We start from the raw sequence: 25,389 nt of genomic DNA, 5'->3' as shown, positions 1-25,389 counted from the left end.
CTGTGTCGTGTGTGTGGTCCAATTAAAATTGTCTTTTGTAATTTATTTGTCGTCAACGTACCTACTTCTTGTTTTGGGCGCGATCAACCAATCAGAGAGCGAGATACGTTATGTAGACAGTCATAAAGTTCAGTGAGTAAATGATTTATCAGACATTTAAAAAGTGTTTTAGTATTTTGTGTTCGCGTATTTGAATTACGATTTTTTTATGGTTAAATAATCACTTAATAAGTTTTTGTACTTTAAAATGCTAAAAGGATCTTAAGACATAACATTTATTTGAACTTTTATTATAAACCGCAAATGTAAAAATGCGTTCGCAATCGTAAGCAATCCAATCCACGTAGTTCAATCTTTCAATTTTAGACCACAAACCAGTTTTATGACAACCCTAATTAGAGGCGAAAATTCCAAATTAACTCTAAAAAAACAAATTGCAATTACCAACAAAAACTCATAGACATAAATCATGGTAACAAAAGATTGCGGCTCGCTAATTGGGCGTCACCGTAAACCGCCGCCATCTTGGAATACAAAAGTCAATTCTCTCGACAAAGAGTAGAAAAAACTAACGGTCGGAAACACAATCTCTTACCGCGAAAGAACATAAAAATCGTTTGGCTATTAGATTCCGCGGCAATAGCGTACGACATTTTTATTTTGAAAGCGGCACACGTGCATAGTTTATGTAGGTGAATTAATACGGTACCTTGACTACATATACACCGTGTTTTTTTTTATTTCCGTTAATTTCAAGGGTGCATACCTGAGCTTAAATCAAGTAACTTTCCCAAAGACACCGATATTCTAATTAACTCCATTTCGAAGATAATCAATATTTTATTTTTTTCCTATAAGGCCTCTACAAGCTTGTACACTTGCCTTAAGGCCGGTTTACATATTGATTAGTGTTTAGAATGAGTTCATACATTTGCTACTAAACTTAAGTAAAATCTCGGTCGATCGATGTTCGAATTGACATTGATATGTCACAGATTTCAATTGTTTGGTTTAGTTAAATGTAATGCCCGTGTTACAACAACGCTATATGCTACATTTAATTACTTTTTAATATATTTTTTTCTGAAAAAAAAAGCAAAGAAAAATTTTTTTTTTCAATATTAACTATGCCATTTAGTTTTCTTAAACGTACTTAACCATACCCCGAAGTTAACGGAATTCAATAAAAACACGGTGTATTTAAAAAAAATATTATTTTTGGGCAATTATTTATACGATGGACAGATTGTGCATCGTTGCTTCTGAATTGTCAGGTTTCCTGACAATATCAATTCACAGTAGGTACATTGGTCTTACTAGTAAATATTAATGCTACACACTGTCGTTACTTCCTACAAGGAAACGTACAGAAAATTGATATTTCGAAGTGACAACTCTCATGTTGCTGAAAATATATAAATAATAAAAACTGTATACCTATTCAAGGATAAATTCAGCTACTTCAAAACAGATGCGTTTGAAAAACGTGGTCAAGAATAGCTCACCCGGAAGTTACGTTACGGCCAACCACTTTTGAAACTGGTAAAGAAATAACTTTATGCTAAAATGCTTCAATACCAAGAGTTCAATGCCAACGATACCTAAGGATGAAAAATAAAAAATAAACTTTAAAATCTTATGGAAATGCTTCATATTTTCATCCCTTATGTAAATATTTAACTTACCACCCATGCGCGTCCCGAGTTAGAGTACTGTCAATGTGTTAGCTGCGGCTGCGCGGGCGCTGGTCGCAGGTATAAACAAATGTGCTAAGTAAAAAATATTATTATGGCATAATGCGCCATAAAACACGGCGCCTGCGGCTCTCAAACTGCGTAGCGCGTAGACGCGTAGCGAGCGTGAGCGCTACGAACTACGCTGACAGGAGTGACAGGTTCTTTTTTGAAACAAAATTAGTTTTATTTTGCACGAGAAAAATATCTTTAATAATTTATACCCAACTGCTCACAAAATAAATAAAAATAAAATATTGAGAAAGTTTACTTTATTCTGAAGGCCTTATTTAACAAAAGAAATCAAATAAACTATGTTGATATTAAATGATTTCTGTTACGTATAAGTTTTTGTCTCAATATTGTTTGTTAAAACATATTAATGGCATAACACAACACGAAGCGAAATTTGAGATAGCGTCATGGCTATGTTTCTACTTATTACATTTAGAATATGGTGTCTTATATTTTTTTATACACCAATTTTTAATTCTCAAACCAAATGCACAAATCAAGAATAAAAAAGTTTGAGAGCCACTAAAAGATGGTACTTTAACATAAACAATGTTAGTGATTTCTGTTAAAATCATTCGGCATTTCGGTTTACGAATTATATTAGAATAACGTCTGGGAACGGGTATCTGCGCAATGCGCAATAAATAACCCGAACGGACAGGCGCGAGCGCAACTCAAACACAACTTTACATTCTTCGAGATAAAGTTTATTTTTAAATGTTTGCTGTAATTCTATTTGGTAACTATCGGTAATAAAAATTGTTAGAATTTGGTAAGCGGTATGCATCATCGAAGTATGTCTCATACAATCTAGTTTATTATTGTTTATTTATTTAAAGTATATGTAAGTAGGTGTGGTATGGTTTCCGCTATCTACGTACTTTTTTGGTGTCACAAATGATTCTTGTTTGGAGAGTGGTTTTCTTGACATATTGATATTCCGGCATCGATGTAAGTTTTTAAAAGATAAAAGTATCTGCCTTCGTATTGGACTGTCCGTACGATTGCTTGGTAGGTACTATAAGAACAACAAATTATGTACTTACATCTGTACATTCCTCCTTTTGCAAAATCTAATAATAACATATTATCAGCATTAGGTACAAGACCGAAATAATGCGACTGAATCCTTTTCATAAGAGATAAACTTTGTAGGAGCAATAGGAATATAAATAATATTTTATTGATAAAAACAGGAACATTGTGTTACATGCATTTTAAACACAAACATGCTTAGAAAACAAAATACAAAGAATCTTATGTAAAATTATAATAATATGTGGTTACAGAACATACATGCAAGACACTACATCTACTACACACACATCTACATCTACTACATACATATATGTACTACAGTGCAGTCTACCTATAATACCTATATGTATAATTGTATAAGCGAAGATAGTGTTGAGATAAAAGAGTTACGAGTACAAAAGTTAAGTCATTGATAGCATTTTATCTCAACACATATTAAAGAAGAGGTGTGACACAATGTGTATATGTATAGGGCAGTATTTAGATATTTTAGACACTATTAAGAGCATAAATGGCAGACGGTAATTTCAAGTAAATATTGCTATCTTTTGCCAAATGTTTCAAAGGGGTTCGTTTTAAATAAATGCAAATACAAGAGCTACACCTAAATTTTAGGATAATAAGTACTTTCACATTCAGAAAACTATCAAACGTAATATTAATTACTTACAATTAGATTGCTTTTTAGTATTCCTTTTTATGAAAATCATTGCATAATGTAAGAATAAGACTCTTAAAAGCAATTTAATGGTAAATAATATTTCAATTGGAGTAGGTTCGATAATCAATACTTTTGGGTAATATTAAAATAAGTACGTAAATAAATAGATAACTAAATCAATATTCTGCAGTTTTTAGTTTCAAGGGCACATTTTATAAAGTATGTACAGGTTACAATTTTACGAGTCTAAAACAGCAACGCTGTTTAAAATGCCTCTCGACAGTCTCGACATTGGTCAAGCACATGTCACACGCCGTTTCACACCAGTCAACATGTAACTTGCAGCTTTATAATGGGGTCCTGATATACATTTTACAGGGTTCAAAAGGCCGGCCACCAAGCATTGTAAAAGGTTCGCTCACCCAGCCGACGTTGAGGTTGGTCTGCAGCCGGTAGTTGAGGTCCGGGTCGGAGTGCGCGCCGCTGCGGCCCAGCGAGCCCGACGTGCTGGAGCCGGAGGCCCGCTGGCCGCGCCCGCCGCCCTGCGCACCACGCCAGCGTCAGCGCCGCGCCGGCATGATCACACATCCGCGCTGCCTATCAGAGGCGCCTATCTAACCTACTGAGCTCAACACATCGACGCTTAGCGTTTACGCTGCGTTGCCTACTTTGCTCATAACCTACTGCTAAGCTCAACCGCTGCGCTGCCTACTCTGCTTATTAACCTACTACCTACTGAGCTCAATGTTGCCTTCTCTTGGACTGCTTATAAGTTTTAGTTGCTCGAAGTTGATGCTCTACTCTAATTGCTTATACCCCACTGCTACTTACTGCTTATATCTCTTTGATTGCTTATAAAGTTTTTTAATTGAAGCAATTGGATGCTGATGTCTGCTTATGTAACCTAGTGCTAAGCTTTTACTACATGTAACTTGCTTTTACTTTGACTGCTTAAAGTTTTAGCTGGTCTAACTTTATTATTACACTTCAATTGTAAAATACCTTGCAAAACTGCCTTATACAGAAATACCTGTATCTACTTGAAAATGATTATATCTTGCTACCTTCAACTCAACCTACACTACAAATCGTCGGGTGACAAGCAAAAGTCACTAACTAACACCATTGAAATTATTGGACAATAAACCGTGTTACAAGTGTAATAAAGTGCATTGTCACTTTAATTTTTTGATAGTTTAATGATACTAAGTATAGTGACTTGCTTGTCACCCGACGAAATTTACTAGTTCTTTTATTTTAATTTTACTCTTAATGCTGTTTAAAATCTTGAAAACCTCCTCCGTTACTAAACTGCTGGACTAGGCGTTCTATAATTCATTGAGCTGCCACCATACCAAAATATATAAAGTATACATACTTTGTACAGGGGTTAGTTTATTAGTGGCGGTGGTTCTAGAGATTATTGAAGAAGAGTCAGGTTCGTTTTCAAGCAAGTTCGAGGTAGGGCTACGGTTAAGGTATGTACATAGATGGTAATAATTTTTTGCACAAGAATTTCTAAAATGGGTTCTGGTAATAAATTAAATAAATGCGATATGGATTAATAACCTAGTATTCAAACTAACAATAACACTTTTCTGGGTTATCTTGAGTTTCATAAAAAGGGAACATTTACAGGGCTCAACGAAGGTTCATCCGGCGCATCCTGTGGAGTGGAGTAAGCTATAAGGGCTCTGATGATGGCGTCACAGGTGAGACACAAAATGAGGACAGTACGGTGAGTAAGTGAAGGACGGAAGAACTATGCCAAGAATGCAGATCTAAAGGTGGTTGCTACTAGTGGTTATCGTATGTACACTTCATATTGTAGAAGAAATTGCTAGTATTTCTGTCATAAACGTTCTAAACTTTAACAGAAATATTAGCATTTGGTTATATGGAAACTAAAGAACGCGTCTAGGTTTAAAATTGTGTTGTTTCTTAATTAAGCAAATATGACAAACGCATCCAATATTTCCACATACCCTTATTATATCCAATAACACTACGGCATAGGATGGACACGTCTTTAGAGTCGTTGTGAGCACTGCTTACTTGTGTGCGTCTACATTAAGAACACGAAAACCACTTGTCATGGCGCTTTAGTCAAAATGCACGCAAAATATGGCGGTTTTCATACTCTCACTCAAAGGGTTATTACATCTATCATTCTACCGAATACTTTCTGCTATCCTTCTGCTAGGCGTCCTAAACAAGGATAGATTTAATAACCCCTACAGTGCTGGTGTGCTTCATAAATTATTACAAAAGAAGTGCCATCATATAAAGTAGTGTTATGTATATCTGCGTCACCCCGTGTGTGGTGCCTAAGATAAGCATCGAGATGTGTGATCATGTAGCGTCTAAAAAAGCAACTATATCTATCAGTAACTAGTCATATTCTAAACATTCGTTAGCGTTTGCAAATGGTTGTCGTAGCAAAACGAACTTTTACATATTGTTTGCAATGTGACAGTACACGCACGTCGCACACTTAGTAAAAGATTTAAAATTAACCTGATGGTCATTTGTGACCTGTTTCACATGAGAATATTTAAAATGAGTAACACAGAAATTTTAATATTTGTACGTTTTGCTATCACAAGTAAGAGATATTGTGAAGAAAGTAAACGTTAAGCCAAAAACAGACAAGTTAGAAAAAACATTCAAAGATAGGATAACATTTACTTCTTCGGTACAGTGAAAAAACAAACAGTAGAATATCGTTGCATCCTTCTAAATTATTGTAGTATATAAAATGCTGTCAAATTTACATTGTAGTTAAAGTAAAGATAGACCATTTAACATGGAAAAATGTCCAAAGAATAATCCTTTTGGCGAATCTGTACCTAAGTGCATGTATATCAAAATTAATAATAATAAGTATAATAAGGAGGCAACAAAGTGCGCGCCTTCAACGCCTGGGTAATGCCCCTACTCACATACTCCTTTGGCATACTAAGGTGGACTCAAACCGAGCTGGACGCCCTGGATCGGAGGGTCCGGTCACTGCTCACCACACATCGCATGCTACACCCACGCTCGTCAGTTATGAGATTGTACATCCCACGGAAGTGTGGAGGCCGAGGCTTCCTAAACGCCAAGGATCTCCACAACCGCGAGGTGTACAATCTCAGGAATTATTTCCTTAACAACGAGTGTGGGATGCATCGTGATGTGGTGGCAGTAGACAGGAACCTCACGCCGCTCTCATTGGCAAACGAGAACTGGCGCAAACCTGTGGTACTAAGTACTGCGGATCGCAAGGCGGCCTGGGAGAGTAAGGTGCTACACGGGCGGTTCTACAAGGCCCTCACGGGACCCGATGTGGACCTGCTCGCGTCGGTGAACTGGTTACGATTCGGGGACCTCTTCGGAGAAACCGAGGGTTTTGCCTGTGCAATTGCGGACGAAGTGATGATGACGAACAACTATCGGAAATATATCCTGAAGGACGGTACGGTCGACATTTGTCGGGCATGCCGCCGTCCCGGAGAGTCACTCAGGCATATCATTTCCGGTTGTTCTCATCTTGCTAACGGCGAGTACTTGCACAGACATAATCTCGTAGCCAGAATTATTCACCAGCAACTTGCTCTTCTATATGGCCTTGTGGACCGCGAAGTACCGTACTACAAGTACTTACCTGCGCCTGTTCTCGAGAATGGTCATGCCACGCTCTATTGGGATCGATCTATCATCACAGACAGGACTATTGTAGCCAATAAGCCTGACATTGTGATAATAGATCGATCGCAACGTCGGGCCGTGCTCGTTGACATCACCATCCCCCATGATGAGAATCTCGTGAAGGCCGAGAAGGACAAGTCCAGTAAGTACCTAGACTTGGCTCACGAGATAACCGCCATGTGGGATGTTGATTCGACGATCATTGTCCCGATAGTCGTTTCAGTGAACGGTCTAATAGCGAAGAGTCTCGACCAACATCTTGAGAGACTCTCGCTAGGTGGTTGGATCAAGGGTCAGATGCAGAAGGCGGTGATCTTGGACACGGCGCGGATAGTCCGCCGGTTCCTTTCTCTGCAGCCCTGACCACCGGTAGCTTGGGCCTTGCCCCGCTGCTGGCGGCACCCTAGGTTAGGTTTTTTATAATGTGTTTATATTCATGTTTATTGTTTTGTAAGTGTTTTTATATTTTACTTTTATATTCATATTATAAATAACCTAACTTAAGATGAGAAATGAATAAAGAGAAGTATAATAAACTAGTAAAGTACATATTATTTGTAATGTTACTTAACTTTGAATTGTAAAGTTAATAAAACTTCTTATTTATTAGAACTTTTAAGTAATCTTGGAGGTAGTAAAATATTTATTGGTAGTACCCAATAGCTTCTGAAATGGCTTTTGGTATCAAATTACGCGATTTATAATAGAGCGGTATACTTTAAATAGGTTTGAAGATTTTGGTAATACATATATTATTAGTCATGCTTTGCACAATTTTAAATCATTATGTCAATGACATCCTTTTTTTTTTTCATTTACATTTAATCCATTAATGTAATCTTATTTCTAAAACGCCTATAATCTGCTGCTTAAATTTAAGCTACAAACATTTTTACATATTGTTCTCGGCAAGTTGCGTAAAAGTGACAGGAACTTGTATTTATGGGCATAGAGCTCTCGCCCACACGACATTCATCGGTTCACTTCAAAAACTGTTATAAATTCTGTGATTTAGAACTATAGTATTGGATATGTGCAGCTAAGTCCGAACGGCTCTGAACCCCACAACCAATTTTAAATTAGGAACACACTTGTAGGTAAATAGTAAACAAATCTAGCTAAATTCATATTATGGGCAAAGAGCTTGGTAAGCTTTTCGGAAGATTGTCTCAGGAGAGAGAACCCTAGAAGATGTAACTTAATAGAAATACCCTTGAGGCATATTTCTACCTAAGTATATCACCGGAGCTAAATTGAAGATCTTCGTCTCAAACAATCTCAAGATAGTATAGAATGATTGGTGTGTTAAAAAGTTCACGTAATGCCTAATTACACAGTACTAAACACTTTTTTTATCAACATTTCTGAAGCAGAAGTAGGCAAAACACAGTTAATTAAAGGCCAGTTTTGTATTCTGTTGGTACATAAATTATGATCATATCTCTCACTAAAAACATCCTAATTGGCATTAGTAGTAAAGTATACTTTCCGTATACAACGATTCCGAGAATCCTTGTATTTGGCGAAAACTAGATGACTTAAATAAGTAAGTATACATTACGGCTAGACGACGAATATATTAAGGAGAAACTGCGCTATGGCGGAAACGACTCATCACAGCTACAGTCAAACCTGTATTCATAATGTACCTACCTACGTACAGTCAACTGAATAACACTGAGTTTACATTTATTTTATCATGAGATTTGAGCTTCATCAGTTAACAAATTTTACACTAAAATAATTCGTTAATTAAGGTTAAAGGTTTGCTTGGAAAGATGTTTCATAGACAAGGCAGTAAGTTACGTATAAATAATGAAATACCTACGACATTTAATTATAATGTACATTTAGTTTAATTTAGAAACTTTCACCACCTAATAATGTTGTATTAAAGTTGTAAGTATTACGAGTATTATGGTGCATAGATATTAAGAATCAGGTACCTACAATAAAATGTTTATGCAGAATACCGTTTCCGTTCATTCCTATGTGACTCGTACGCTTTTAAAAGAGTACACTTACACCTGTCTTAGTTTACCGCTACAGGAAAACCTTCGTAAATATTTATACTAACTATATGTGCAACATAGGTACAGATAGCAAAACTAGTAGCTTAACATATTTGTATTTGTTTGTGCTAAAGTAATAGTTTTTCTGACTGTACATAAGTACATAACATACACACATATGTATACATATTTTATTAAATATTAGAATGTATTTCTTTACGATAGTGTTTTTTACGAACGTTTTATAGGTAGGTATTATTGAATAAATGTGTCTGTATCCAAATTATAAAAAACGGGCCTTGCCCACGTTGCCCGCTATTATAGTTCCATACTCATAAGATTCATTACACTTATTGGATAGAGCGAATATTACCATTTTCGTGTGTCGCTAGGGAAGGAAATGTGACTGGATATTATATCGATGATTTATAAATTTTATCGAATGTCCCTGCGCTTTCAAACACATTTACATTGCTTAGGCGTTGGGTTATAAATACGTATTCGTTTTTTCCAGTGTTTAATTAAAAGCAATTATTGTGTTTTTCTTTACTCCGATCATATTCATACGAAAAATACGTGATTTTTCAAAATAAAGTTAGTAATCACTTCCTAAAGCTGTAGATCAAGGGATCTATTAATAGTCACAATATTAAAAGTTTTAGAAGTTAAACTAAACTTATTATTCATCTAAGATAATTAAAAGCAATCCAACATTTATCTTTAAAGTTTATTAACTTATAACGAAGTTATGTTTAATTATGAAGTCAGGTTTGCAAGTTAGATTATAATAAATATTCAGATTCTTTGTTTAGATAGTCACGCAAAACTTACTAAAACTGTTTAAGTTTACAAATTATTATAATAAAATTCGCGAATATTGCAAATTTATTGAAATTCCAACAAGCTAACTACTAACACGTATAAAATGACTAAATTGGAACCTTCGTATCTAATTTTAATATTTTCTATTTACATTTAGATATTAAATAATGTGCCTTTCACTTATTAACTTCCATGTATATCGAAGCAGACGGGTGCAATAAAAAGATCGTATCGCTCGGGTAATTTATCGACAAATCCCGTCACTAGTGGAACCAGTTCGCGTGTTAATTGCGGTACCGAATCGGTATCGGGCCATTTGAATATCGGTTATTTATGGTCGCGACATCGTTGAGTACATCTCTACTTGTGGTAATCCTGCTAATGTATGCGCGCACACTTAAACCGACATATCCACTGCATTTTATATAACTTATATGTGTTTATATATAAGGTTGATATTAGCTTGGTATTTGTTGGATTTAAGTTGGTTTGGTGTACGTGCGTGGTCACTTGGTCGGTGTAGTGGGGTTTTACCTAATTGCGTAAAGACGAATAATGTTTCGTGTTAGAAACTGGTTGTCTTTGCTGAGATGAGGCGGTATTACAATTAGATGTTTTTTGACCTTTATGAGCACAGATTGTTTAATATTTAACGAATAATTAATGGTTTTATTTTCTAAGAGTAATTAAAGTTGTGATTTTTAATTTTAAGATATTTTTTGTAATTTCTATGTATTTAAGCAAAGTTAATTCGAAACTTATAAGAACAATGGGGAGCAAGTTTACATGGTTTTTACACGGCATACATGTTGTTGATTAGGCTGCTTTACCACTGAGGCGGAGATGAGAGGAGACGGGCGGGAATTAATTGTAGTCCACATCTCTTCTCCGCTCCGCTCCGCTGGATTACAACCAATACTATTGGTCACGTCTCCTCTCTCTCCGCCTCAATTGAAAATTCAGCCTGGAATTTGACATTAGGTATTATTATTATTATTTATTAGAGATAAATCACAATTACATAATATTATGATCCAAAAGCATCGTTAAACCAGAATGGTTTGTCTCGATACTCCATTCCGCAGTACTTAAATACTTAATATACAATAGACACTTAAAACACATCTAATTCGTAAACAGCATAATGAATATATGAACATATACATACTTGATTTGGTGTTAGTAGTAGTATAATTCCAAGAACAAATTACAATATTCTATTATCATTACAAATCATATTATTTAATACTGGTATCGGAATTTCAGCGCAAGGATATATGTGAATGTGAATGATAGTCTTCAAATGATATTATGTCTCGTCTGACTTAATTATGCTAATAAGGTGATCCCAATTTTGCTTCTTATTTATACCAAGCAGAAACATCTGCTACAAATCTATAGGAAGTTTATAACCAAAGAGAAAATAATCACAAACTGTCTGCGCCCAACAGGATTTGCACTTAAACCTCCTTGTCTCATCGGAGCCAATGTTTCCAACCAATCGGTATCAGGCTATGGCCACTAATCGTTCACCCCTCTTTAATACATATATCTATTTACTACGCCTTTGAAATTTATACGACGTCGGAAAGTTTCCAAAATTACAAAATTTCCACGTGGATAAATTTTGGCAAATTTTTCGTATTTTCATATGGGAATCGAAATTTTTAATTTCCAAAACGAAAATTTCCTGTGTTACCTGTGATTTTTTTTAAATTTCCTACTAATTTTCTAACTTTTTGGTAACTTTTCTCAACCTACACATTTGTAATCAACAATCGGATGATTAGAAGAACTTGGGTACCTAGAAGTTATAACTTACAGGTTTGTTACCAAATGGTTTTTTTCTCAAAATAGATTACTTTTAGAATAAAGAGCGGTCAAGTGCTCGTAAATTAAGAAAAAGGACAGCTACAAATATTCTCGACGCATTAGCGGCTATTGAAAGAGTCCAAAAAGATATTGTATAATATGTCAGCATCACTGGTTTGTTAGGTAGTTCATTTAAGGTGTGCTGCAAGTGCAGAAAAACAAGAGACATTTCAAATGTCATTTTAATTTGTGTCTGATTTGATAATTAGTGTAACTTTTAGAATAATTTTGTTTATTGTAATTTTTGCCTTTCATGTACTAATAAATGTATTTTTGTGTAAAAAGAGAAAAAACAATATTGTGCAAAATGTTTTTAACAAAGATTCAACTTGGGATTATCGACAAACAGACCCCAGGCACCCATTAGCCGTGGCAAAAAGGACACAGAAGAACTAAGATAGATAAATAAAGCTTTTTAATTAAATTGATTAAATAAACCATATTTCAAATTATTATATAGATAACTGAGCAGAAAATGCCGATTCCACATGAGGTCCAAAAGTCCGGTGAGTGACCTACTCGAAGCACACCAGTCCGTAGGCGATTGTGTCTACGGACAGTATCCAGTATGGGTGCACTTAATTTTCTTGACGTTTATGGTATCTTCAAGCAAGTTCTCAATAAATAAACTTTCATTGTAAAAGGTCGAATACAATATTAGAACATACAAGTACATATGACGTTTTGAAGTGGTGCGGTGGCGTACAGTTAAGCCGGTTACAATAGTTTCGAGAAGCGTGTCGTAAAATAGATCACGTTTCGCTGGACTGATAATGTTCCTAGGTCATAAAAGAGAACTAATTAAAGCAAGACGTCACTTAAAATACTACATATTTGATTGACGATGAAGATATTAGTACACTCCCAGTAGTACTACTGAATGTGTCTAAATAATCTAATACAACGAAGTTACAAATTGCAAATATTTGTACTAATCAATAGGCCAAGGGTGGTCCCTTATATTTAAATAACATCGATAGTCAATTATCATAATCTCATCTCACTAATTATTGTTATTTTAATTAGATACGTTACGTGCTTAATTATGTATCAGCGCTTTAATACTGCCAATAAATAATTGAAATAACCGGTAATGTCCAATATAATAAACTCATTAAAATATGACGTTTGTAGATATAAATCTAAACGACTAGGCCTTTTACGACTATAAAAATTAACGAAAAACGGAACCGTTCTCAACTTCTCATGCAACTTCGCCTACGCAAACATAGAAACGTTCGTTATTTAAAAGTAAAAAAAGTTTTTTCGGCCGGTATCGTTCGTAAGTTTTTTATAATTATTTACGCCTGGCACAATGCAACGATCATGACTCTGAAGATAAATGAAATAAACCTTGTATAAAAAAGTCGACGTCGATTTGAGGACCGGGGTAGCAGGGCTGCATAAAAACGAAAGTGCATCCATTGTTGGACGAAACAGGACGATTTGGATGCGGTATTTGATACGAACCTTATGCTAAATAGAAATATTGATAATAAAAATTGCATTTCGATATTCTACTTTGTTATCAAAATCTGTGAATAAGTAACCGTCATTTACCTACAAGCCGATTCGAAAGTACACTGACATCAGAATGATATTCGAATCATGTTACATATTATGTTATCGCCAATAAGTAGGTACATGTAGGACAAGTACGAGTGGAATGTGGATATTTTGAAACTATTAGCTTCTAGTGACTGACTTCGCCTACGTGGAATGATGATGGTGATTATTGATAAAGACTATCCATTGTCCTTTTGCCGCTAAACCAATTTTAGCGTGAAGAGGTAACAGACAGACATACAGAGTTAATTTCGCATTTAAATGTATTACCACAACGCAGGCTTCGTCTGCACCTCTAGCACAACTAGCCGCGACAGGCGCGAGAAGAGACAGATCGGCGCGACTTGGCGGCTTGTCGCGTGTTGGCAGCACAACTCACGCGCGAGAGCCGCGACAAACTCGCGATCAGGTGTCACTGTCAGAAAATGACAACGATCGCGACTTTGAACTAAAATCCGTAGCACAACTGCCTATTTTGAGACAAAATATTCTCTCGTCTTTATGTCAATCCGCGAGTCGAAGTCTACGCGACTTTATAACGCGACTCGCTCTCGCGGGTGGTTTGCTTGTACTTTTTTAACTAAACTCATGATAATTATAACTTAAAAACAAGTTTCATATATTATGTAATAATATAATTTGTATAATTACTTATTGCCCTAAGGGATAAGGAAGTATGGAACAATCACTAAATGCGCTTTACGCACTCTTATATCGATTATGCACGGTGATACCTACAAGTACCACAACACACCCATCATGTTTACAACTTTAATTTCAAACAGCTAGCTTGTAGGTACTCAATTAAGTAAAAAGGTACATATGCAGGAATTTGTAAAAGTAATCCTAAGATTTCCTTACACAATACTTTCATCAACCTAACAACGGAGCCCGCTTGCTTGTACATAAACGAAGCCGATGAGGTGGGTAGGTACAAATGTTCAAAACAAACTATCCAACTTATTAAGTAAGCCGTAGTCTTAGTAGTAGTATTTAGGATCACGGATAATTTCAACAATCTCTTACTATTTAGGTACGGTTTGGAATCTTCCTCGACTTCAACAAAATATACCTACATGTGGCCTGTGCCCACTGCATCGTACTGTAACAGAATGGTGTAATACGTGGCTGTAACAGGATCATGTCCGGCTCAAAATCATGCTTTGTATGAAATATTATCAGTCATCACCCACTAAACCATTCCGTCCCCTGCCAACACCATACCGTGACGTGACTGGACCGAGCCGACCAACAATATTTTGAAGGAGTCGTTACGCACATGTCATAGTCTGCGTAGCATAGGTACGGTTATCATATGGTCTACCATATTGAAAACTCCTCTAGATCATACCCGTGTTCTAGATGTTTCCCTTCATGTTTGACAGGGCCTGATACGGTCATGTTATGATATGTTGCTGTCAGCATTAGGTATGAAGCGGGCCTTGGGGAGCTAATCATAACTTCTAGGAGTTCTAGGTACCTACCTACTTTATTTTTGTTTCTTTTCAGGTAAAAAATACAGGTGTGAAAAAACAACAATATTTAAATTAATAGTATATTGCTTTGCCTAATATATTCTTGCAATATTCGACTTCTTATTATTAAACCTAATATATTTTAACATATAGAACCAAAATAGAGAAATTGTAAGAATCTTCTTTATTACCCTTGAAAAGTATTTTCTCTGTTCCTTTTTCTTCGACATGCGGCGTAGGACAATTAAATATAACCCTGGAAAGAAAATTGGTTTGTAAACAAAACAATAAAATATGGTCGTGACTTCATCGAGGACTATGAAATAAGCTTTTCATATCAATTTGTGAAATCATAAACAGTTACACAGTACACACACATGCCATTCATTATTGGCACAAGAAAAACTACTTATATGAAACTTATTTGAGAGTTACTGCGGCAGCTTAGATAGGTACGCCATAACCATTAGGGTTATTATAATAGTTCACTTCCTCGGTGGTGTTCTAAAAGCTAAAGCGCTGCTCACATCCTAGTTAATTTAGAAACGGAGACAGCTCCGCGTTTGAAACCTACAAGCTTGCCTAGAGTGTTTCTTTTCCTGACTCTCCACTTCGGGTCCCGTTGGCGTGTTCCTGTTAGCTATATTTTCCTTTGGGTGCTGGGATATCAATCGTGTCTAGGATAATGCTGGACTTATTCTGAAAAAAAAAAACACAATTTACAACAGGTATATGAGAACCAAACCAATAATAGCAATTCCATTAATTATAGTTACATACAAAAATATTTTATTTAAAAGGTTTATTAAACAGAAATTAATGAAGAATATATATTTTAAGGAATATTATCAAAATTTAGTATATAAGGCTCTATTACTCACATTTTTTTCATATTTTTTCTCGTAATTAAATGTTGACAAAATTTGAAAGTTCCTTGACTTTGACAGGAAAAACTTAACCATCGACAAAAAACTAGATTTTTTACCACCAAAGAACGAATGAAATAGCGCAACCCTGTTTCCGATTCAGTGTTGTCACATGTAAATAGCATTTATATTTAGACTTTGATTCCATCGGGGAACACTGATGAGTCGCGCCGCGACTTTGAGTTCTCTACGCGGCTGTTGCAGTCGCGGGTACAAGTTGTGCTACGGAAATCGACAGATTTGACAGCCGCGGGAATGACGACTCGAGTCGCGGTCTAAGTCGCGGATGCAAGATGTGCTAGAGGTGCTGGTGAACACAAACTCGCGATCAGCTACAGGCTTTTTTTTTTAATCTAAAATTTAACGTCTTACATATTGCCAGTTCCACAACTTATCCGATCCTCCGTAACCGAGGTAGATTCGGTAAGGAGATATGATATTATTTTTTGTGCGGGCCGGCGCGGGGGTGGCGACACACACAGATGTAATTGTCTTTGTGTGCGTGCATGGAATAATTCGGGAATTGTAAATAATATGGAAAATGATTACACAGGTTACTTTAAAGTGTTTTATTTTATACCCAAAAATAAGTAGAGTTTGTTACTCCTCTTATTATTCATGATTATAAAATCGACACGCTCCTTTTTATATTTATATACAGTAGGTACTCTTTAAGTTAGCATACGCAGTGCAAGTGTTATTTTAAACGTCAAACTTCTATGAAATTATGACGTACAAATAACACTTGCACTGCGTGTGATATCAAAATCGTTAGAGACTTGTCTTGTTCTAATTCTACGTTATTGATGGGATTTAACCTTTCATTTATGTGATGGTCAAATATCGTAGGTTCAAACCTTGATCGGGCAAAAAAATTGTCATTAGTTATCATACACAGACAATAGGTTGTTTCAACTCTAACCCGTGTTGTAAAATGTTCGAATACTGAAATTTAGCAAAGTTAACTCCGACAAATGTATTACATATTTAAAACACATCTCTTATACCTGTATACCTGCACACGTATTACACGTGTGCACACAACATTCTAACACTTATTCTGCGTGTGTCTGACTGCATTATTTGTAAGCCCCTACATGTGTGTGTGTCGAGTCAGGTGGATTTTACCTTTGGTCCTTTGCTATCCTTGGCAAAAAGGGCCTATGAGTGTTGGAACTTTTACAAAGGTTTTATCTTTTTGTAAGGGTAGTGTCACGGTAACATCGCCATATCGATAATTTATGTGTTGCGAGGGTACGTGAGAAATAGCGGCAGGTTTTAGTGAGGTGGTGAAATGTTTTTTTAGGACGCCAACTTTTAACTATTTATATGTGTAAATCGTTTTGACAAATAATAGAAACTTTAGGAAGTTTTTACTAGTAGGTACGCTATGTTGCTCAAGTTTTTATTATATTTTATTTAATCAACTAAAATAAGTAAGAAACTTAGGGTTAGGTCTGACAAAATGTTGTGGTGCCACCATAAAGGATGACTCACGCTAGACCGGGCCGTACCCGGGCCGAGGCGTCCGACATGGCATTTTCTATGACGGCTGATCGGTGATCACGTGGTGCTTTCTATAGAAAACGACGCGCCGGAAGCTCCGGCCCGGTCTAGCGTGAGTCAACCTTTAAGGATAAATTTCTTTAAAAATATCACATTGTGGCACTGACAATGGCACTGGTCCCCCATGGACGATGAGCGAGAAGCGTTTAGAGCTAGAACCTAGAAATATGAGTTCAGGGTCAGTTAGGGCGGACTCTACTACAGATGTGCAAGTTGAGAAGAGTTTCAAAAAAGCTGGAAATGTGTCGGTAAATTTGACGGGAAATGAAGGAAACTTTCATTTTGGGAACCTACCAACAATACAAACGTTGAAGTCTAAATTGACGCTTATTGATGATTTAACATGTCATTTTGTGAGCAATATGGCGGGTGACGCGGGAGGAATGTTAATGTGCTCGATTTATTTGCGCCGGCGCAGGGCTGCGGCGCGGCGGCGACATACAGCTTTGTAAATACATACCTACCTATACAAGCACGCACCTATAGTTGAAATTAAAGATTGTGTTTTATATGTGGTTTACTGTCGTTAAGAAAATATATTGGGTACCTAGTAAAATAACGTGATTTACATGGGTAAAAATATATTATTTTTAATATTTAAAGTTCTAGGTCTTCTGACAGCCAAAGTGATCATGTGTTTTTATCTATTTTTTACAAGTTTTTATTTAACTTGCCTTGAGTAGGTATATAGTTAGTGTGGGTCAAATCTTGGAAGCTAAAGGTGACCCATTTTCCGATTTCCGATTGAGATGAAATTTTGCATACATATGTAAATCGGATGATAATACAATATTATGATGACATAGAACTGATCCGATGATGGAGACAGGAGGTGGCTATGGGAACTTTTTGATAAAACAACGCTAACTAATTGTGTTTGGGGTTGTTGGAATTGTCTCGATGATACTGTTTTGTTGCCTGTGGAGAGAAAAGTACTTACAGTCAGCGATAAAAGCTTGTAGGTAAGTACCAAACTTTTGCCAAAAACTTATTGTATAATATTTATTAATGTCGAATACTTATTAATGTTAACAAAGTTTCTAAAGAGTAACTTGCTCCTCCTCTTTTATTTCAAAAACAAAACAACAAATATTTTGGAATAAAACATAAACTCTTATAATTAATCACAACTGCCAGCCCTACAGGTACTTGCAGGTACTCTTATCGCGCCATCTTTCCACTACGTATTATATTTCCCCAACTTATTCCATACCCGACGTTCGAAAATAACCCTTCATACATTTAACATAAGGTGCACGTGAAGTGTAAAATAAAGTTGATTTCAGGGTTGTCGGGACTATGTGACGTTTCATTAGAGCTTCAAGATTAACTTATTTGAGTGTTTTTTTGCATCTTTGGCGGGCGCCGGTAAACCGATCAAATTGAAATAAAAGGTGACTTGATATGGTTTTAGAGGTTTCTGTAATTTTTGTACTCGTATATTTTAGTTTATGGTAACTTCGCACAAACTTGGCAGTAAGAACGTATAAATATTCCTATAACCATAATATAATATGCAATATGTAGCACTTGTCATGAAAATTTAACATGGTCCGTCTCTAATAGCTTTAAAATGTTTTTAACATAACTTGTTTCCCCAGTTACGAGTACGTACTTACACCTTTAGCAAAGATTCATTGATAGTCCTAGATGAATATAGTCTAAGACTAAGACAATTCCGTTCTTCTGCTTTGATAGCTGGATGGCACTGCGCGGCTTCGAGTTACCGCAAAATTTATTTTTTGTCAATTCAGAGACCACAAACTATATAGCGCAGTACAATTCCATCTTTTTGGCTGTTAAACTAAAGGGCACGTTTTTTCGTAGGTTTTATATCTTTATTGCAATAAATGACCCTTTACATTTTGTATCCAGTTGAAGAATTAGAGCTTTGTTTCGTTGCGTCAGGTGTCGACACGGCGCGGCGCAGCTCGCTGCCAGGCTGCGCCGAGTGCAAATCTGCGCGAGTGCGCGGCGCGGCGCGGGCGCACCTGCTGCGCTAAAAATAGCCGGGACGCTTTTAGGGAAACTTAAAGACGAAGGTTTGCCGGTGAAGAGGTATGGTAACAAACAGACAGACAGAGTTACTATCGCATTTATCGCAGGGATTGTTTATAAGTATATATTATGTATGCCTGTTGGTACTGTTGGTATCCCAGTGAAGCCAGGCTGCACCGGCACCGGCGCGGCAGGTGTGCAACAATAACAATTATCATTGCAGAGGTGACCCCGGGCTACAGACGCGTGCCCACGGGAAGGAGTTACGGCTCCATTCGGGAAATGAATTTGAGACTCACTAGATATGAAATAGTGAAGATTTACTATATCGTATCTAGTTAATCTCTCATTCATTTCCCGACTCGCGCCGTTAGGGACTTTCATTTTATCTACATTTAGTGCCTACGTAGTTGCAAAAATAAATTCACAATTTAATTAAGGACATCAAAATATTTCCGAAAATTGATAGGTAGATATTCTTCAGAAAAATAACTTTTATTCTACAAGTACAAATCAAAGTCTAAGAAATAAGCCATTATAACTAACAATAAGTCCATTTACCATCAATTAAGTTACAGGGAACATGATACAGCGATTAGATACTCATAGAGAAACACAAACAAAAACAGTTATCGTGATAATTATGTAATTAACCTATTTTTTATTTTAAGTTCAATCATCTTCCATTATTAATTTTGGGGAAGTGCATCCAATTTTTCACGCCAAGTGCTACCCTACTTTAACACAGTAGGCCCTGTCCATACAAATTACCATTATTTAAAAATAAGGGATTTAATATACCGGGTGTGGCCTGTAACACGAGCAAATAATTAAAACATAGATTGTACTCCTCAAACGGTGACACTTTTGTTCAACAACTCTTAAAAATTATGAAGTATTTAGACTCCCTATTTTTCATACAAAATAAATATTAACTTCAATGGACGCCATCGCCACGCCATATCATTGTGATTGACGTTGCTTGTCACGCCATAAACATAACAAAATTCACAATACATTGCGTCTTAGAATAAACTTTAAAGTGTATTAAAAATCAAACCACAAGTTATTTTTAAAAGTTGCTGAACAAATGTTGGTCAGTATGAGGAGTACAGCCTACAGTTTAATTTTTTGCTCGTATTACAGGCCACACCCGGTATGTCCACAGAAACTCGCCAAAATATCATATAACTGACCTGCCCAACAACATTCGGCGAGCCCGCAATTTGGGCAGCATTATCCCGGCAAGATGGCGTCCTGCGAGCGTGCGCCGTGGCCCAAGGCCGCGAGGACGCCTCAAGGGCACTCCTGCGCAGCGCGCAGGGCGCATCTGGCCCTGTATTCACGCAGCTAACTAACGTATCAGTTCAAGCCATCCATTGTAATTGTAAATATTAGGCAATACATACAGACCAATTCGAATTTTACTTATTCGATCTGTTTCCGATGTGATACTGATCTGTCAGTCACTTTTACACTGAAACAGATCGAATAACTAAAACTCGAATTGGCCTGATATATAGGTCAAACTTATGTTGGTCATGCAGTATCAGATACCTATGATAAGCATCAATAATAAGTTACTCTTTTGTCTTATGCTAACTTTATACCAGTTTTGTAGTGACTTAAATCAGTTTGAGTGCGACATCTGCTGTCTTCGAAATTTTTGATGCAACAATATCTTAATATGGAGTGTTTGAATTTCAATTTGACGGCAATTTATGGTGAAGGGGGTTAGAATAATATTTGATGTATGTAACAAATGTGGTAGCGGCACCTTGCGTAATTTTTTTATTTTGTGGTATATGTATTTTTTATTTAAGTTATTTGTCCAAAACGGTATTCTGATAGGACGGCATACTTAGTCGGGTTAAGGTTTTAATATAATATAATAATATTAAACAAATTGCAAAAATTAATAAAGAGAAGTTGTACTTTCTTGGTTTATACCTAAGTGCTTAATAGAAAACTCAAAACCGCAGGTTTTTATAAATTTTGATGGAAAGGAAAGATTTTTAATTTTCTAGTGCTTCCATCTAATAAACTCCTATTATGTCTAGATTTTTTCTTTGACTAAGTATGTATGTATTAGATATTATATAAGTATGTATGTATTATATTTAACATAGAGCTCTGATTACTGATGTAGGATTGAAAAGCATAAAAACCTCGCGAAATTTAAACATCGTAAAATTTCAGTAACTTTTATGTGGTTCGAAATTTACCATTTTCAAAATGAAAGTTTCCTCTATAATATTTAAAACATTCGCTGTAAATAAAGGTAATAAAATAAATTCGCGATAGACCCGTCTATAAGCACCACTTGCACCGCCCCACTAACTCGGAGTTAACCCTTAACTCAGTGTCAAATTATACTGGTAACTATGGTAACACCAGGTTTAACCGGTTAACCCCGGGTCAGTGGGAAGGTGCAAGTGGCGCTAAATGTGAGTGAAAGTTTCCTCTATTTTCTAAAATTCCCGAGAATTATTCAACTTCTTGGAAACATTTCGCAAATCGTACATCTTTAGCTCTGATATTATACAAAACCCTGTAAGCAGTAAGCTATAATGGTAGTTTCGAAACAGCCGCGCTGAAAATTACTATCCCTTACCTACCTTATAATAACCGCAAGGCATCATAAGTTAGCTGAGCGATATCGCACATGCACTAATGTATCCGCTACTTGCACCGTGACTAAGTGCAGTAATAATAGCGCGTAATGGCTGCAGATTAAACTTGCATGTCATACGTGGTTGACATGTTATGATGGAAATTAAAGTTATCCCTCTTGGGTAGGTACCTAACCTACATATTGGTATGAAAAATGAAGGATCCATAAAAAGGATCCTATGATTATTCACAATTCACAAATAAGGAAGTACTAATTTTACCTTTTTTTTTTCAAACTAATAAGATATTTATTTTAAGCAGCTTAGAATAAATATAAAAATGAAAAATTACTGTCCATCCAGACACCAAAACCAAAGGGTGTGTGTCTGTGTATCCAGAGGCCGTGAGTTCAAGTCTCAACCAAGACAGTAATTTTTCCACTTTTAAATTTCTTCTAAGCTTAATAGCATCGTTCGCAGACGTTTCTGCTTGTTAAAAATTAAAATCAATAAAAGATTTATTTTGCAAATAATAAAAATATTATTTACATGTATTTTACTAACTATGCTAGTTCATTTCTTTCTATAATGATTATATGTTATGGCAGAGTTACTAGTGTAAATATATTTTTTTTAAATGAGCCACACCAAAACATGTTGAACACAAAACTTAATTCTAATCACTATTACCTATAACCTACATATGATCCTCTGAGTTTAGTTTAAATTACGTTTCTTGTTTGTACGCAAGCTCTTTCCGTAAAAAAGCACTTTAAAAATGGATCACACAAAGTACAAAAGCGAACCCTCCTTATAAGGGATCACTTCACCTCTTGTCTATAACAAACACTCCAGCTCCATCAGATGTAACGAAACAACCGAGCTGTTCACAAATATCGAAACACACACTATTTTTAACGCGTTAGAGCGTTTTCACATTGTCCAATCCGGTAACGGATCCTATATTCGATTTCGCAGTATCACAGTAGGTATTACACAGTATCAGATGTAGGATCCTACATCCGATAACGTGCATCCGATAATATCGGTCGGACATGGCTGAAATTATCGGTAGTGCCTCTCCATGTCGGATCGTGCCTATGAGAAAAACAGCTGCTAGAGAGTGCCCTATGGCATCATGTCCGCCTTTTTTGCATAAGGTTTTTTTATCAATAAAGATTTTTTATATGAATAATACAGAAAAACATAAATAAATACCTACTTCCATCCGATATCTGATGTGAAAACGACAATGTGAAAACGCTCTTAGAGTGCATGTTTAGATATTTGTGAGCACCCTAGCCGTTCCGATCTCCGATATATTTGGCGGCTGTGCAAACGGCCGACGCATCGCAATTTGAATAAAAGATGGCCGACCGCGTCTATCCTCGTTATTGCCGACATACCTATTGCATTTCCGATCGAGGGTGATCGTGTTTTATTTGCCGCGCGATTTAGGGTTAAACGTAATGGTTTTCACTTTGCCCATGGTCTTTTATTCAAATCAGAGTGAAAAAGCAATACTTAGTAGTTATCATTGTCCAAAACTTGAGTCTGAGTTTATGATGGCCTTTAAAATTGTATGATCCTTTGACTTTGTGATATCTTCAAAAATGCATTTTATTTAAAAGTTTTAGAGTTTCCATCACTGCAGCACTGTATTTATTTTTAATTTAATGCGCACTAAAACGCCAAGCCACCTCCGTTGCTACTATAAAAAACCTTCCATCCACGCACCACGCACCTCATAAAAAACCCAAACAAAGTGCGTTCTCGGCTCAAATCCAAAACCGGCTCACGCACGGTCCCGTTGCGTAGCGGGACGCGGTGCGTAACCGTACGGTGAAAGCATTTCGCCAGCGCTACGACCTGCTACGAACGCTACGCCGTAGCACATTTTTAATTTAAATATACATACTAGCGACCCGCCCCGGCTTCGCACGGGTTAACAAATTATACACATTATCCTTCCTCAAGAATCACTGCATTGATAGGTGAAATCCGCATGAAAATCCGTTCAGTAGGTTTTGAGTTTATCGCGAACAAACACACAAACAGACAGACGTGGCAGGGGACTTTGTTTTATAAGGTGTTTTAGTGATTCATTCAAAATGATTACATAATGTGATTAGGGATAAAGTTTTGTGAGTTTATGTTTTAAATAATAGATGGCGGTTGAATCGAATCTCGCAACGGTAAAATTAAATAAGAATATTACTTACATCTCTAAATATAAATTAACCCGTGTAGTTTATTTGAACTTAGAACATAACTCTATTTTATAAGCAGCACTCATTAAGGGCCGTCGCATCGGTCTCAAGTTTAATTAACATCAAAGGTTCAAGTTAAATGTATCGTGCTGTAATTATTAGCGAAGGGATGCGCCCGTCGGACCGAAATAACTCAGGAAAAATAATAAACCACTTGCACTAATGACACGCGTCGTCCCGCTCTAGCTTATAATTGTAGAGGGAGACGAAATTGCAAACTTACATTATTCATTAGTGCAAAACGAGCAAAAATTGTATAAGCAAAATTAAATTACTTTGACGCTTTGAAATCGATCTCCGTTGTTATCGTTTCGTTTTACATCCAATGCGTGTTCAGCTCGGGGGCTGCTCGGATTTTTCCATAAAGGAAGCAATGTATAAGTAAAATGTAAAGTAATATTTTTATTATATAATTTGAAGGGTGTATATTGGTAGAGGACAGACAGGGCGAGGTTATTTCGAGTGCGGACGCCGAATCAAGCGTTATTTATTCAAGTAAAGTGTAAGGACGAAAGGATACAGTCTTATATTTATTTTGGAAGGGATTTAATTTCAGTTTGCTCGGCGTCGGAGCTGAGAGCTTCAATCTGGATTCGCTTTAATTCGAACAAATGTGATATTTCTATTTCTTACTTAGTATTTATTTTATGTTCATAAATTAGGGTACTGAAAAAAAGGATAAACGGTTGAAGGAGAAGGATTTTAAAATGTATCTGTAAAATAATATAAATACTGAACATTGGATGTCGATTGAATAAATGTTAATTATTAGATATGACTGTTAAAATCATGTTGGTTATTTTAAAATTACACTTGGCAATTGTGAAAAAGGAAATACATCTGTATGCATGGAATAAAATTTCCTCTCGTGTAGGTAATGTACATATAGGTACTCAATAAAATCGAACCGAATCTGTCATGGTTATTTTATTGAATAAATCACGACTGATTTGTATCTATTAAATAAATTATAGTTAAGTTATAATCACATCAAAATGAGCTCCCTTCCGAGGTTTTCTCAAGGGGCTACAGTATGATGTTTCACAAAAAACCGCGCAATTGCGAGTCGGACTTCGAAAGCGAAGGGTTCCGTACTAATATCTATAAAAACGGTCACCCTTCCAAGTACTGAC

At 36.2% G+C, this 25,389-nt stretch overlaps 1 protein-coding gene across 15 annotated transcripts in view; it reads right to left on the bottom strand.

The window, feature by feature from the left end:
• LOC134790439 (voltage-dependent L-type calcium channel subunit beta-2) overlaps positions 1–25,389 on the bottom strand; it is a 185,252-nt gene that overhangs the window by 142,514 nt on the left and 17,349 nt on the right. For 12 of the 15 annotated variants that reach the window (XM_063761229.1, XM_063761236.1, XM_063761227.1 and 9 more), the window contains exon 3: positions 3,870–3,989. The exons of the other annotated variants lie outside the window; for them this stretch is intronic. In XM_063761229.1, coding sequence (XP_063617299.1) covers positions 3,870–3,989 — 120 coding nt within the window. The remainder of the gene's footprint in view (positions 1–3,869; positions 3,990–25,389) is intronic. 15 annotated transcript variants of the gene reach the window in all.

This window comes from Cydia splendana, chromosome 5 (genome assembly GCF_910591565.1).
Source record: "Cydia splendana chromosome 5, ilCydSple1.2, whole genome shotgun sequence".
Classification (NCBI taxonomy): Eukaryota; Metazoa; Arthropoda; class Insecta; order Lepidoptera; family Tortricidae; genus Cydia; species Cydia splendana.
Note: the sequence above shows the minus strand (reverse complement) of the source record. Positions and strands in the feature narration are given on the sequence as shown.